Here is a 17,289-nt window from a genome sequence, read left to right as displayed (position 1 = left end):
TGCATGTATACGTATGGCTGAGTCGCTTTGCTGTGCACCTGAAACCATCACAACGTTGTTAATCGGCTATACTCCAATATAAAATAAAAAGTTTAAAAAATTAAAATTAAAAAAAAAAAGCGTTGTAAAATAAAGACAGCCTCAGGTGGATTTCTGGACCACACAGAAGTTTTGCTTGTTTGTCTATCCATCTGTCCACCCAGGAATACTTACTGAGCTCTCATTATGTCCTGGGCACTGAGTCCTGGGAAGAAACTGATGAACAAAAAGGCACGGTCCTGCCCCCATGGGGCCTGCAATCCAGCAGGAAGATGAGGAGTGGACAAGTGTGGGGAACACTACAAAGGGGGGTGCAGTCTTTTGGGAGTGCGTAACAGGGTCCCACCTCCCTTAGAAGAGAGTCCACACTACTTGGCCTGGCCGAGGAGATCCTGCATGATGCAGCCCCTGACGCCTTCTTCAGCTTCATCTTGAGCCATGCACCCCTCCCCACTGCCAGTTCTTTTCGGCTTCCTCGCACGCTCCTTCTTTCCCTAAGCTTGCCTTGTGTGAGACAATCTTCCCCCTAGAGAGTTTCTCCTTCTTACGGCTCAGCTGAAATACCTGACACCACTCTGCAATGCTTCGATTTGTTTGCTCTTCTTTATACTCAACCAGTTCCACATAGGAGTTGAGATGGATTACAAAGACACAAACATTCATTCATTCAAGCATTCAGGTATGTATTTATTCCATCAATAATCTCTGTGTGCCAGGCACTGTTCTAGGTGCTGGGGATATAGCAATGAACAAGACAGGAGAGGTCCCTGTGCTCCCGAGGCTTATCCCCTCAAGGAGGGAGAGACGGTGAATCATTAAACAAATGAAGAATCAAGATAGCATCAGAGTATTAAGAGCGATGAAGAAAATTTAAAAGAGGATGAGAGAAAACTATGCCTAGAGTAGGAGGTGGCAGCTGAAATGAGACATGGGTGATGAGATGGAGCCCATTAAGCAAAATTAGGGGGAAAGAGTTCCAGGCCAAGGGAAGAGGAAAGGTTTGAAGGTGAGAGCAAGCTTGGCACATTCAGAGGACAGCAGGAGAGCAGTGTGGTGAGATCATAGTTACTGTAGTCGAAAATAAAATCGGGGGACTTCCCTGGTGGTGCAGTGATTAAGAATCTGCCTTCCAACGCAGGGGACACAGGTTCGATCCCTGGTCAGGGAATTAAGATCCCACATGCCGCGGGGCAACTAATCCCATGTGCTCTAGAGCCTGCGTCACAACTAGAGAGCCCGCGTGCCAAAACTAGAGAGCCCACGTGCCACAACTGGAGAGCCCACGCGCTCTGGAGCCCGCACCACAACTAGAGAGAAGCCTGCGCACCACAATGAAGAGCCCATGCACCACAACTAAAGATCCCGTGTGCCGCAACTAAGACCCAACACAGCCAAATAAATAAATAATAAAAATAAATATTAAAAAAAAGGAAAGAAAATCAGGAGGCATCCAGACACCCAATTAACCATGTAGATTTCAGCACTAGAAAGATTTAAGCAGGAAAGTAATAGAATCTGACTTACTTTTTAAGAACTCATCCTGACTTACTTTTCGTTGTGTGCTCATTTACATACTTTTAATTTCTTACCCTGTGCATACTTCAGCTTAAGAAAACATCTATCATCAATTCTAAGATGCATATATTTTTCACATTTTAACATTTCTGAAATCAGGATGCATCTAACAGTCGATAATGTATCAGTTTTATTTGTCAGCACTTTTTCTTTCCTATTGATAAATAAATAGTGGTGATTCTTACAATCAGAGCCCCAGGGGTTTGATGAAAAAGGGTAATTTTTAAACGAAATTTTTGTCAGTTTTATTATCATCTATCACTTTTCTCAGATTTTCATTCACGTTTTTATTTATTTTTATTCAGATTCCTTTCTCAGTATGATGGCAAGATCAAAAACTATTGATATAAAGGACAAGATTGGAAAATTTACCCACATAAGACACAAACACAGATTTAAAACAACAAGCAAAAGACTAAGAAAAAAATATACAATAAAAAAAGTTGACAAGAGACTTCCCTGGTGGTGCAGTGGATAAGACTCCATGCTCCCAATGCCGGGGGCCCGGGTTTGATCCCTGGTCAGGGAACTAGATCCCACATGCATGCCGCAACTAATAGTTCACATGCCACAACTAAGGAGCCCATGAGCCACAACTAAGGAGCCTGCCTGCTGCAATTAAGGAGCCCTGGAGCTGCAACTAAGGAGCCCAGGTGCTGCAACTGAGGACCCGGCGAGCTGCAACTAAGGAGTCTGTGAGCTGGAACTAAGGGAGCCCGCCTGCTGCAACTAAGACCCGGTGCAACCAAATAAATATAAATATATAAATATTTTTTAAAAAACGTTGACAAGAGGCTTTTATCAAAGAACATATCTGTATGTTATAACGGGTTCCTATAAATTGAAAAAAAAAAAAAAAAAGGCGGGGGGGAAACAATGCAACTGAAGAAAAAAATGGGCAAAGGAAATGAGGCAATTTACAAAGAAATTCCTAAAGGCCAATAAAACTACAGAAAGATACTCCATCTCACTAGCATTCAAAGTTATATAAAATTTTAAAACAATGGGACATTGTTACAGCCCATCAGATTGGTAGAAATTTTTAAAAATGATAATATCCAGCGTCAGTGAGGGTGTAGAGAAAGAGAATCCTCATCTACTCTTAATGAAAACATAAATTAATAAAAAAGGTCTTGAAGATCAGTTTGGTAGTAGCTATTAAAATTCACAATGTACAATTCTTTGAGATAGCAATTCCTGCAAATACGCACATATATATGTGTTTTCTACAACACTGTTGAATATAGAAATATAAAAAGGCAGCAATCTAAATGACCATCAGTAGGGAAAAGATTAAATAAAACGGAATGTCCGTGCAGAGGAGTACTATAAAGCCATTAGAAATAATGAGGTAGATTTATATGTTCTGACATGAAAAGACAGCCATGATTTACTAGGACGTGAAAAGAGCAAGTCACAAAACAGTATGTATAAATTATTTATTTTATTAAAATTACATATAAACCTATATTTATATATAGAAGTATAGATCCATTCGTTCAACAAATATATGTTACACGACAACATATATTTATTCAATGTGTATATATTCATTCAACAAAAACTTATTGAGTCTTTTATGTGCCACACACTGGATTATATCTGTGTGTGTACTTTATTATGCGTAATATTTACCTTTCTCTGGGTATACTGTTCATCTGCAGTAGAAAATGCTCTGAACACTGGTTATCCTGGGTGGGAGGAGGGATTATGGAAAGTCTTTACTTTCTACTTCATATATTTCTACACTGATGGATCAAAGTCCTAGCAAAGTACTAGCACATTCATTGCAGATAATCATTCTGACACCAAATACATAGAAAATTACGGTAGCAAAACTGTACAGAAAGCAAATAGGCCAGCAAATGGCAAAGCCTGAACAGCTTCTACTTACAACTTGTATAAGGGAAACAAAGGATGGGGGAGGTATCATTTTCTGTGGAAACGTTATTGGGAATCTGACCACCAGGAGGATGACTAAAGCACTGTTGTTGTGTAAAACAGGAGGCGTATCTAACCGTCTGATGTCTGCTGTGCTATCTGTGTCGACCATCCGAGAAGGCCATCCTCTCTAAGCATGTTTTCTGACCCAAATTATTAATAAGGCCCTGGAACCTCTCTGTCAGATACAGACTGAAAACAATGCAAGATTCTGGAAGAGTTTTACCATAATTCGAAAGGCTTAGAAATGAGGAAAGTGGTGTTGTAAACATTCATAATTAAAACTTGAGGGGAAAAACTGACTGCAGGGGCCAAGGAGGTGACATAAACCAGGAAGCAGGTCAGGTGTAAGACAAGAGGGAGTGGTGGGGTCAGAACTGGAGAAGACACGACCCTTCTAAATGAAGCGGCCGTGCTTCCCTGGTGGCGCAGTGGTTGAGAGTCTGCCTGCCAATGCAGGGGACACGGGTTCGAGCCCTGGTCTGGGAAGATCCCACATGCCGCGGAGCAACTGGGCCCGTGAGCCACAACTGCTGAGCCTGCGCGTCTGGAGCCTGTGCTCCGCAACAAGAGAGGCCGCGATAGTGAGAGGCCCGCGCACCGCGATGAAGAGTGGCCCCCACTTGCCACAACTAGAGAAAGCCCTCGCACAGAAACGAAGACCCAACACAGCCAAAATTAAATAAATAAATTAAATGAAGCGGCCGCTGCTCAACGACTGCCATGTAGGAGCTAGATGTGATTTTTCCAAGCAAAACTGAAAATCAAGACTTTCATGAAAAATCTCCCATTTTTGAAATGTTCGCAACTAATTTAAATTCTTTTTAAAGAGTGGGGACCTATGGACATCTAAGAAGAGTCATATCAAAAACTGTTTTCAATTCCTTCATAGTATCTGTGGTGGAAGTGAAAATATATCAGCAGAAGGATACGTGTATTCGTGTGCACACACACACACACACACACACACACACAATCTTTAAAAAGAAAAGGGGAAAAAGAGCAAAAATTGTTATACAGCCCAAGTTGTATTACTTAGGTTAAGGATACTTGCCCATTTGAAGTGTGTCCTCTGAATGTAAGTCTAAAATGGGTTTTGATAGGAGAGGTTTCAATCTGTAGAAGATGAGAAAAAGAAAGGTGAGTCAAGCAGCTCATTTACCGCTAAAATGAAGACAGACACTACAGACATGGCAAATAGGTATCACTACTATTCAAAGGAAGGGCCATGCCAAAGGGTCATCTGTTTAATCACATTTGACCCTAGGCACATACAGTAAAAGTCCAGGGGATACAAGTCAGTTAGGTCAGCTAAGCTTTACACGGAGAATCTGATATCAAATCACAAACTGATCATGACATACTTACTTAGAAACAGCTACAGACAGGCTAGCAAGAATTTTCCAAACATTCCAGTGTTTTTAGTAACATTTATGTGACAACTCTCCCAATCAAAAATATGTGAAAAAACAGGGAATTCCCTGGTGGTCCAGTGGTTAGGACTCTGTGCTTCCAATGCAGGGGACGTGGGTTCGATCCCTGGTCGGGGAACTAAGATCCCCCAGGCCGAGCCCAAAATAACTGATTAACTTCAGCCTCCCATTCATTCATTCAAAAAATATTTACTACACATCTATTCTGGGCCAGGCACCTTTCTATACCCTGGCAATAAAGAAGTAAGCAAAATACACATAAAAATTCAGATTAATACACAACACTGTTAATCAACTACAATCCAATATAAAAATTTTTTTTAATTCAGATTATTAATCTACTCTAGGTCATTTTTTTAAATGTTCAGAGAAATTACACGAACGGATAGAAGAGTGACAAAGGAGGGTATATTTCATGTTGAAGACTGCACGATATGTTGGAACGAGGGTCCTGGGGGCAAGAAAGAGGGAGGAGGGGATGAAAGGAAAGCAGTGCCCTAAAATGAGGTCTCCTGCCTTCAGACCTGCCATCTACCAGGATCTGGTTCTGAATCTCACCAGGCTCTTGCTTCCGGCCAAAGCCACACTTACTTGATGCTGTGCAGCTTTCTCGTGACTATCATTGGAAAGTCGATTTCAAAATATTTACTTGGTAGAAGATCTTCATCCTGAGAAAAAACACACAGTAATCTTTCTATAATTATTTATTACTCATACATTTACCTATCATCTTCATGCACCAAGTGCTAGGGCTTGAAGAGCAGTGGGGTACTTACAGATTTAAAATCAGGGGAATGATATGGTAAGAAACGTACTTTTCAGGTTACTTGGTCTTGGCATAAAGAACAAATGGAGGGAAAAAGGAGATTATTGTAGCTGTCCAGGAGACAAGTGATGGGGAGCCTGAATCAGGGGAATGGTCCCTGGGATGTTAAGAGGCAGACGGGAAGCAGGACATAAGAGTGTTTCTCAAAAAAGCAGCTTGATGTGCTCCGCAACCAGAGAAGCCACTGTGATGAGAAGCCCGCGCACCGCGACGAAGAGTAGCCCCCGCCCCGCCTCAACTAGAGAAAGCCCGCGCGCAGCAACGAAGACCCAACGCAGCCAAAAATTAATTAATTAATTAATTAAAAAAAAAAAAAGGCAGCTTGAGACCTATTAGAGAGGGTCAAGAAACCAATGTGGTGGGTTGTGACCAGCAGTTTGGGGATGAAATAGAATAAAGTAGCAAATATCAGAAAGCATCACGTGGAATGAGGGATACATTTAGTTGTTTCTGTGATACTGGGGAATAGTGGGGTGGGGTGGTAAACAGCAGGCACTCTGGAGCCTGGGGGGACAAGGTTCAAATCCCAGCTCCACCACTTGTTTGCTGTGAGGCCTTGGGAAAGTCACTAAACTCCCTGGGCCAAGGTTTCCTCATTTGAAAAGTAGAGAGAATAAAACCTCACAGGGCTGTTGGGGTTAATGAGGAAATACGTGAGTGACACTCAGAATAGGGCCGCCCTTAGTAAGTACCATGTGTGTGCCCTTATTATTTACAGACATAGGTACACAGATGTGAGTCCTGGCTAGGGATGTACAGTTATTTTTTTACTGTGGCTGCAGTTTTAAAAAGTGTGAAACACACACACACAGCCCTGCTTCCCCCTTGCGCTTTTCCTAGCTTAGTCGGTGGCTACACCCCCATCCAGTCACCTACTGGTCGTGCTAGAATTCCCCAGCTCCTCCTCCCTGTCCAATCAATCACTCAGCCCCGAATGTACACAAATGTCAGATCACTATGTAATAGATACTATGAAACTAACATAGTATTATATGTCAAATCATATGATATCGCTTATATGTGGAATCTAAAAAAAATGATACAAATGCGCTTATGTACAAAACAGAAATAGACCCACAGACGGAGAAAACAAACGTATGGTTACCAAAGGGGAAAGGGGGGAGGGATAAATTAGGAGTTTGGGATTAACATACACACTACTATATATAAAATAGATAACAAACAAGGACCTACTGTATAGCACAGGGAACTCTACTCAATATTTTGTAATAACCCATAAGGGAAAAGAATCTGGAAAAGAATAGATATCTATATCTATATCTGTATCTATCTATACATATAACTGAATCACTTTGCTGTACACCTGAAACTGACACAACATTGTAAATCAACTATACTTCAATTAAAAAAAATTATGTCAAGTATTGATATATTTCAATTAAAAAAAAAATCCCTCAGCCCTGCTGACTATTCTTGAATGCATCCTCTCCTCCTCAGCTCTATCACCAGCTGTGAGACTAAAACGACACCCCTTTCTGCCTGCAATAGCTCTTCACACCCCTAAGACTTAGCAAGAAACAAGGCGCTCCACAACCTGCTTCTCTTTTAATACCCTCATGCCCACCTGCACTTATATGCCAGAAACAGAGAGCTACTTATTTAAAAAAAAAATTAAAAAAGAGGAAAGAAAAAGAAAGTTGCTGATATCCAGAACCTGGTGGTGGCTTCTTTGGTGTAGGATGGGATAAAGAAAAAGGAGGGGTAAGGATGTTTCCCTGTTTCTGATGAGTAACCTGGCAGGTAAGAGCACCATTTACACAGACAATAACTAGAGAGGAAGGACAGGTCGGGAGGGGCAGCAGATCCCCCCGAGGACAGAGTGATGGGGGCAGAAATCATGAGGAAGCAGTTCCTGGTAGGAAGGTGACCTCTAAGGGCAAGCAACAGAATTGGGAGATCCACCCACATGGAAAATGGTCCTCAGTTAAAATTTCAGGGGATCTGGTCTGGGGGAAGGAGGGGAAGGACAGAGGAGGAAGGAGGAAGAGAAAAAGAAAGAAACAAAACAAAGGGACAAGACGGTTTCCTGACATCAGAGGAGACCTGGACTCACCCACCTTCAGCTGTTCACTCTTGGAATTGCAACACATACCTACTACCTGACTGCAGAGCAGGGCTATGTAAAAGCTATCTGAAGATATTTGGAGGATATGTTTAAAGGATACACAGAAATAACTTTCTCTAAGAAATTCTACAACACCTTTCAAGAACTTTTATTCACAAGGTATAGAGTGTTAAGAACAGTCTAAAATTCCAGAAGACCATGAGGACAATCAAAAGCAAATAAATGAAGGCCAGCACAGTGTCCCACATCTCACACAGGACATCTGACTTTTTTTTTAACATCTTTATTGGAGTATAATTGCTTTACAATGGTGTGTTAGTTTCTGCATCATAACAAAGTGAATCAGCTGTACATATACATATATCCCCATATCTCCTCCCTCTTGCGTCTCCCTCCCACCCTCCCTATCCCACCCCTCTAGGGGGACACAAAGCACCGAGCTGATCTCCCTGTGCTATGCGGCTGCTTCCCACTAGCTATCTATTTTACATTTGGTAGTGTATATATGTCCATGCCACTCTCTCACTTCGTCCCAGCTTACCCTTGCCCCTCCCCTCGTCCTCAAGTTCATTCTCTACGTCTGTCTTTATTCCTGTCCTGCCCCTAGGTTCTTCATAACCTTTTTTTTTTTTTTTAGATTCCATATATATGTGTTACCATACGATATTTGTTTTTCTCTTTCTGACTTACTTCACTCTAAGACAGACTCTAGGTCCATCCCCCTCACTACAAATAACTCAATTTCGTTTCTTTTTATGGCTGAGTTAATATTCCATTGTATATATGTGCCACATCTTCTTTACCCATTCACCTGTCAATGGACACTTAGGTTGCTTCCATGTCCTGGCTATTGTAAATAGAGCTGCAATGAACATTGTGGTACATGACTCTTTTTGAATTATGGTTTTCTCAGGGTAGATGCCCAAGACTTCTGACATTTTAAAGAGCTTTCCCAGGCACTCGTGCACTTGATCCTCATAAAAATTCTGAATAAGGGGTCACCGAGGAAGGAAAGCTTCCAAAAGGCACACCTGGAACTTTTAAGAAACAGACATCCTCTTTCTCAGCTTTCAGAAAGGGGCAAAATGGCTCTGGCAAGTGATGCTTCAACTTTTTATTCCACGATTCTCTGCGGCCCTCTGACACTCCACTCCCAAGTAGCTCGCATGGCACAGGAGGCAGGGGAGACACCCAAGGCAGGGCACAGCCACCAGGGGGCAGCCAGGAACAGCCACGAGGAAGGGTGGCCCTCAGACTCCAAGATCCAAGGTAGTCGACCACTTCACAGGCAGCCAAAACTGAGACTGCTTCCCCTCCATAGACGACCCTTTGGTTGTACAGAAACAGAATTCAAGAGACACCAAGAAGTGAGGCCCCTTAAAGGGTTTCACTCACGCTTTATTCTTTGCTCATGACAATACCAGCTTTCCCTGGCCCTGTTTTTGCCTGCTGCCTGAAGATGAGAGTCTTCGACTGTCCAGTCTTGGGCCCCTGAGATTATACAGAACAAGCTCACACGGTAGTGGCCCCAGAAAGCCTGTGACTCGTAGCTAAGCCTCTGCTGGTGAAGCCAGGGGGCCATCCCAGGTGGAAAGAGCACGCGAGTATAAGATCGATGGACACGACTTCCCCTGCTCTTTTATAGAGGCACATATAGCTCTAAAATAGGGATTAACAAACTTTCTGGAAAGAGTCAGAAAGTAAGCATTTTAGGCTTTGCAGGCCATAATGGTCTCTGTTGTAACTACTCAGCCCTGCTGTGAGAGCCATAGACAAGATGTAAATAAATGGGCATGGCTGTGTTCCAATAAAACTTTATTTACAAAAATAGGTGGCTGGCCAGATTTGGCCTGTGCAACCTCAGCTCTAAAAGAGCAAACAAGGGAATTCCCTGGCGGTCCAGTGGTTAGGACTCCGCCCTTCCACTGCAGGGGGAACGGGTCTAATCCCTGGTCGGGGAACTAAGATCCCGCAAGTACGCAAGCGGCCAAATAAATAAATAATAAATAATAAAAAATAAAGGCAAACATCAAATCAGGGGTGAAAACTCACAACAAAACGGAAAAGACTTAAAAAATAATAATAAAAGAGCAAACAAGCATAATTTAAAAAAAAAAAAAAAGAGAAACTTTAGATTTTTTAAAAAACCCTTCAGATCAATACAATTATCAAATAAAACAAAAAACTTCCACAAAGGACTTTGAGGCCCTGTGCTACTCCCCTTCCTCACCTTTGACAGAGAACCTTTTTCTTGGAAGGGGCACATAAGCCTCGGTGTACCTGGCTCAGAAATTAAAATCTCAGATTTATTCATTATTAACCCACCTACAAGATGGGGAAAGAAAACCCAAACCACATGACCAAGTCAAAAGGGTAAAAAGGAGGGATTTCTCCAGCGGCCCCTGTAATGCCGGCAGTGCACACACTCTTACACTACATTCTGTTCCAGTTGCTTCCACCACACCAGGGTCACGGTGTTACAGAGGCACAATCGACCCACAGAAAAGACTCTCCCTGAACAGCCACAGGGCTGTGTGCAGAGGAAAGAGGAAGGAATTGGGAGTCTGATGAGCTGGAGCCAATGTTGGTTCCACGTCCTAATGCCACTGGCTGTCCAATCTGGGGGAAGACACAGACTTTCAAAGCCCCACTTCCCTCAGATGTGTAAGCTCCCCCACCCAACACAGCTCTTGTGTTAACTTATGAGGTCATATATGTAACCGCACTTCATAAATGTCAGTTATCTCATCTAGAAGGAAGAATGCAGAGGCAAACGATACTAGGGCCATGTTGAGGACACTGATTCTCAAGTAACAGAAAGGTTGGGAGCTCTGATGACCAAAGACCTTCTTATCAGGTGAGCTAATTAGGGACAAAATGGATAATGCAGGTCGAGTTATGCCTATATACTCTCATCTATCTTGGTCTACGCCTGCAAGAAATCTGGAGAGGGACTTCCCTGGTGGCACAGTGGTTAAGAATCCGCCTGCCAGTGCAGGGGACACGGGTTCGAGCCCTGGTCCGGGAAGATCCCACATGCCACGGAGCAATTAAGCCCGTGCTACTAATTAAGCCACAACTACTGAGCCTGCGCTCTAGAGCCCTCAAGCCACAACTACTGAGCCTGAGTGCCACAATTACTGAAGCCCGCACACCTAGAGCCCATGCTCCACAACAGGAGGAGCCACTGCAATGAGAAGCCCATGCACCGCAACAAAGAGAAGCCCCTGCTCACTGCAACTAGAGATAGCCTGCGCGCAGCAATGAAGACCCAACGCAGCCAAAAACAAATTAATTAATTAATTATTTTAAAAAAAGAAATCTGGAGAAACGCACATACCCATTACTACCACGTGACCGACCTGACAGAAGAACCAAGAAAAAACTGTACAAACCTACAAAAAAAAGAAAAAAGAAAGAAAATGCAATCAGTTGAGATATTTGTAGGGAAAAGGTTTGGCAATAAAATCCAGCCCAGGGATCAAAGACCAGAACTTTAGTCCTGATTCTGCCACTAACTAGACCCAAGTTTCCTTTCCTATGAGTGAGTATAATTACACCTGCCCTTGAATCCAAATAGAACAACTGAGGCATCAAATCACAGAATGACTACAAAAGGGCTTTGCATCATGTTATCATTACCCAGCCTTGCAAATCTCCAAAAGTTACCTAAGACACTGCGATGCCGACAATAAAATCTTAAGTTATCTTCAAAATTACAAACGCAAGTGTTCTTTTGTCTCAGCAGTCCCACTGGTAGAACCCTTGCTCCTTCTCCTGATATACTGCCATACATGCAGCGGGAAATGTACCCAAGAATGTTTACTATAACCCAGTTAGTAGCAGCAAAAGGTGAGAAACCACCCACATATCCTCACTGGGGCCCTGGTGAGATGAAGTACGGGGATGAAGGCAGTTGTGGGGCAGGGCTGCAAAGAGAGGTGGGAGACAGGCTGCCACTGCACCGCATTTTAATCTTTTCTTTACACTTTTGAACCAGGTGAATGTCTTCAACAAATTAAATTTAAACAACTGGAAAGAGAAAATGGGAAATTTTAATTTACCTTTAACCTCCAGAAGGTGGTATCCATCCCAGCCCCGAGGTTTAGAATTTGACAATTACATTCTGTCTTCCGTAGAAATGCCTTTATAAGCTGGCTGACGCCATGGACCCGAGCAAAATATCCTAAGAGACAGACAGAGAAGCAAGCTATCACTCGGTGACGACAGAAATAATCCCTGCAAAGCCCACGGTGCTAGGGAGAGCAAAACAACACTTTGCCCTTCTTCAGGGTCAGCTTTTATCTGCAGACTTCATGGGAGAAATAATGACTTTCAAACTCTCTTCCATTTTTTTTTTTTTTTTAAAAAGCTGGTTGAATCAAAATAAGTACAAGCTACTTAATGGTGGAATTAACAATCTGAAGAAAAATAAAGTGTCCTATACTTTTAGTTAGGAAAGACAAGTGTTCTATATCAAAACATCTGATCTAAATGCTCCTCTTGTAAATGTGCTTTTTCACGGCTCTAGGGAAAGCTAATTAGTACTCTGGTAAAACTCAAAATTGCGAGAGCGTGTGGGAAATAATATTTTTAGGTCAGGAAGTTGGGCAGATGAATGTCAGTCAAAGCAAAGAAAGCCATGCTTCTTATCTTGTTCCTTTCACCTCCATCTTGTCTGGGTTAGAGCCTCTGTGTTTATAAAATGGCATCGCAGGCAGCGGGAGGAGAGACACCAGCAAGTGGTGGCCTAATTAATGGACTTGTTAAGCTCTGGGGTGGGGAGCTGGGACAAAGGAGATGGGAAACCCAGAAGGGAGACAGGAAGACAGCGTCCGTCTTGTTCTAAAGGCCTGTTGCTCAAGGTGTGACCGTTTTAAGAACAAAATTTGAGAGTAGCATTTAGAAACTCTATTGCCATTTGACAGAGAAATTTTATGTCTGGTGAGTGTGCTAATAAATAATTCGGGGAAATTCCCTAGCGGTTCAGTGGTTAGGACTCTGCGTGCCCACTGAAAGGGTGCACGGGTTCGATCCCTGGTCGGGGACCTAAGGTCCCACATGCCACGCAGCGTGGCCAAAAAAATAAATTAATTAATAAAATAAAATAAAATAAAATAATCAATTTGATAATCCCTACCTTATAAATAAATAAATAATTTGGGCTTGTGTCTACATTTTATTTTCCTAGTAAATCATCTTTATTGTATATTACAGAATATCATCCGCAATGGATTCAATTTGGGGGAAAATAATATGTCTTCACCACAGACGTTGGGGAAGCGCTCTCCTACTGGGCTGGAGGTCCCCAGCCTAGAGATGCAAACCGGGAGAGGAAGAAGGAAGGGGGGCTGACGTGCCGCCTGGGGCACCGAGCCAGTTGCCATGGTGGGTCCCTGTCTCTGGAACATTCCTTGGGAAATCTGTCTCAAGAGCTGGGGAGGGAGGCTTAAGAAAGGCCTCTTAACCAGGCCTTGCCCAATCTAACTGATGCCTGGTTTCACCCTCAGCTCAAAGTAACTACCATGTCCTTCTTCTCAGGAACAACCATTTACAAATTCCTTTGCCCTTCTTATAGAACCCACCTACGGGACCCATCTTTAGGGCCTAGATTCCCCACACATACAAGAATTACGTTCATTGGTCAGTTTCTCAATCTGGCTGAAACTAAGTCACACTCCTGTCTCAACTCCTTCGATTCCCTTGATGGAAATTACTTGCAGAACCTAATAGTGTTACTAACACTTTAATAGGGCAACAACAAAAATAATCCCTTATGTGAACAGACAGCTTGCAGTAAAAGATATATAAATGGCTTTTATAGTAAAAGATATGTAAATGGCTTTTATATTACTGTAAAAACCATTTTTCATGTATCAGATGAACAAAGATGAAAAGTTTCATAATACACTGTGCTGGTGAGGAAGTTGGGAAACGAGCACTTTCATACACTGTTGGAGACAGTACACCCCGGAACTCTCTTTTTAAGAATGAATCCCTAAAGCCTCAGGCCTCTCAGCTGATGAGATGTTGGGGAGGGAGATGGTCACTTGCCTCTGTTAATTTCCGGGGCCTTCCTCTCTTTAGATAGTCTCACCAAATGCTGGATGTAAGGGTCCTGCCAGTAGCCAACGCTCACTGCAAACCTGAAAGAGACGAAAAAGGAAGCAGGTGAGTAGAGAGTAGGTTCAGGCCAGGTTCCACGGCCAAGTTCCCAGGAACCAGGTCAAGGATCCAACAGGGAATTTATTGACCTCAAAAGGCCAAATCGTGCAACTAGAGATCATCATACTAAGTGAAGTAAGTCAGAAGGAGAAAGACAAATACCATGTGATATCACTTATACGTGGAATCTAAAAATATGATACAAATGAACCTATCTATGAAACAGAAACAGACTCATGGACATAGAGAACAGACTGGTGGTTGCCAAGGGGGAGGGGGTTGAGGGAGGGATGGAGTGGGCGGTTGGGGTGAGCAGATGTAAGCTTTTATATACAGAATGGATAAACAACAAGGTCCTGCTGTATAGCACAGGGAACTATTTTCCATGTCCTATGATAAACCATAATGGAAAAGAATATTTTTTTAAAAAAGGAATGTACATATATGTATAACTGAATCACTTTGCTGTACAGCAGTAATTAACACAACATTATAAAGCAACCATACTTCAATTTTAAAAGGCCAAATCACATTTAATGCTCCAGCACAAGTTTAAATAGACATCCATCTACCTCTGCATTCACATACACTGCCCATCACCTTTCCCACCATGACCATTTCTTACCTCTTCCCTCTTATCACTAATTCCTTTCCCAGGACCCTAAACAGCAAATAACCTCACCTCATACTTCATACAGAAGACCTGCAACCAATTATTCATTCAGCAAACTCACTGGCCAGAGCTAGTCAGATAACTCTGCTCAACCAAAAGCTTTGTGTCCAGGGGAAGGGAGACCCAGAAATATTTGGCCAACATCACTAACAACTACCAAAGTATTTCTCCTGACTTCGTATTAAATACCAGTCCTTTCATGTCCCTTAAGGAGGTCACAGTGGGGAAACTAGGAACAAATAAAACAGCTATAACTTGGAAAATGCTAGGTAGCCCAAACTCTCTCTACCCCAGACTACACCACAAGTAGTTAAAGTTGTAGTGTTCCAAGCCCAGGAGCTGAAGCCCTGATTACCACTGGAAGTCTCCTGGCAACCATGCGTGGAACCAGCCTTAGGACAAATGAGAAGTCAGGGAAGGAACCTGGATCCCTAAGGCCACACCACACCCCTGTGGGCCTGGAGCCTTCTCTACCTGGCAACAAATACTTAGTGAGATAAGAAACATCTTTACCACTTAAGTCAAATTGAGTCAGGCTTCTGTTACTTGCAGTCTTAAGCATCCTAAGTGATATCCTGAATAATACATACATTTCCATGTTGCTTGATAAATAAGCTGAAACTTAAGGTGGCTGGGTGTTTGTGTGTGTGTGTGTGTGTGTGTGGTGTCACCCAGCTAAGTTCTAAGCTCCCAGAGCACATATTACATCTTTCCTTTTCTTCATATCTACCAACAAGGCTTACTGCTGCCTTGACAGCAACAGGTGCTGAATTCTGCACAAACATGCCTCCTCCAGTCTCTCGCATCCACGTTTGCACATCCATAGACACCCACAACGAAGCACATATGTTCAACTACTCAAGGCAGCAACTCAACACAGAAACACACAAAGTACTAAGGAACACAATTTGCTATAAGCCCAGACTGTCCGAGGAAAACAGCAGACCCACAGAGTTTTACAAATAAACTTGCTCAGTTGTCTAAAATAGTGCTTTTCAGGAATTCCCCAGCGGTCCAGTGGTTAGGACTCTGCGCTTTCACTGCTGAGGGTGAGGGTTCAATGCCTGGTCGGGGAACTAAGATCCCGCGAGCCACACAGCACGGCCAATAAAATAAAATAAAATAATAAAATAAAATAGTGCCTTTACCCACTCATATCATAAAATCGAAGTAATAATTTGCAAATCTCCCTTTTAGAAAATGAAGTAGAACAGAGTAAAACAGAAAATAGCAGCATCATTCCACATTGTAAGAGTGTTTTGTGAAGCTTTTGTTTCAAGTGTGTGTTGGGGGTGTAAGTGCCATGAAAAATGTGTTCTCACTGTGGGTGGCAGTTTGAGGAACGCTGATTTCAAAGGAATCATCTCACGCCATCTAGTGGTAAAAGCCATATCTGCAGTTGAAGCAAGAACGGTAAACCAGTGATGAGAACACGCCTCGAACAATTTAAAGCTTGGAAGGGACCTTAGTCAAGCCCAACATCCAGAGCAAGAATCCTTTCGACAATATGGAGCCACTGTTGACTACTCCCCACAGAGAAGGCACTCACCCCATTGCGAAGAAACTTGAACTGCTGAAAAGCTGATCAATTTGCCTCCCTCTAAGTGTTCCTTGCTGGATTTATTAGTGCCCTCTCGGATAACAAGGAGCAGTTTCTATTCCTCCCAACTCTGCATTATCAGTTGATTTAATACTATTGATTCGGTCTAGCAATATTTATTGAGTGTCTGCTAAGTGCCAGGCATTGGGTTACAGTGGTGAACAAAACAGAGAAGGGACAGAGACAAAGACAGAGATTATGACAAACGAGGGATATAATGGTATGGCGGATGGAGGACCTACTTTAGAGGTGAAAGGGAAGACCGCTCTTAAAGGCATGGCTGAGTCGAGTCCTAGAGAATTAGGGAAAGGCAGCTGTGCAAAAGGCATTCCAGGTAGGAGGGACAGCAGATACAAACACTCGGGGGTGGGAGTGCATATGGAGTGCTCTAGTAGCAGGAAGTAGGCAGCGCTGCCGGAGAAGAGTAAGAAAACAGGAGAAACTGGAGAAGAGGTTGGAGAGAGAAGCAGACTCAGGTCACACAGGGCCTGGCAGGAGCCTGGGATGGATCTCCACAACACACTGGACACGGTCAGTGATGTGCAGCAGTACAGAAAGGTGGGGAGATGCACTGACATAACACAGGTACCCCCATTACTTGGGGGAGATGCCCAGACATAACACAAGGACCCCCATCACTTGGGGAGATGCCTGGACATAACACAAGGACCCCCGATCATTTGGGGAGACACATGGACATAACACAAGGACCCTCGATCACTAGTTCCCATGACTCCTACTTCCTAATTTTTCCAACATGTGTCTCTTTGCAGCCCTCAAATCTAGATGACTGCCAGTGGTTTCCATGCCTCCGAGGAAAAAGGCTCACTGCTTTGCCTGTGAGAGTGGCCAAGATAAAAAGATGTACAACACACTGCTGCGAAGAAGGAAGAGGGTGCTGCTGGGCATTGCTGCTGGGAGCTCTGAAGGGAGGCAGGCACCATGATTCAG

General features: G+C 43.1%; 1 protein-coding gene across 1 annotated transcript in view; it reads right to left on the bottom strand.

Moving 5' to 3' along the window:
• LCMT1 (leucine carboxyl methyltransferase 1) overlaps window positions 1–17,289 on the bottom strand; it is a 54,733-nt gene that overhangs the window by 20,434 nt on the left and 17,010 nt on the right. The window contains exons 2-5 of the mRNA XM_068524557.1: window positions 13,955–14,046; window positions 11,965–12,086; window positions 5,580–5,656; window positions 4,610–4,671 (exon numbers count right to left, since the gene is read on the bottom strand). Coding sequence (XP_068380658.1) covers window positions 4,610–4,671; window positions 5,580–5,656; window positions 11,965–12,086; window positions 13,955–14,046 — 353 coding nt within the window. The remainder of the gene's footprint in view (window positions 1–4,609; window positions 4,672–5,579; window positions 5,657–11,964; window positions 12,087–13,954; window positions 14,047–17,289) is intronic.

Source organism: Eschrichtius robustus, chromosome 16 (assembly GCF_028021215.1).
Source record: "Eschrichtius robustus isolate mEscRob2 chromosome 16, mEscRob2.pri, whole genome shotgun sequence".
NCBI lineage: Eukaryota > Metazoa > Chordata > Mammalia > Artiodactyla > Eschrichtiidae > Eschrichtius > Eschrichtius robustus.
The sequence above is the reverse complement of the archived record's forward strand: the minus strand, read 5'-3'. Positions and strand labels throughout refer to the sequence as shown.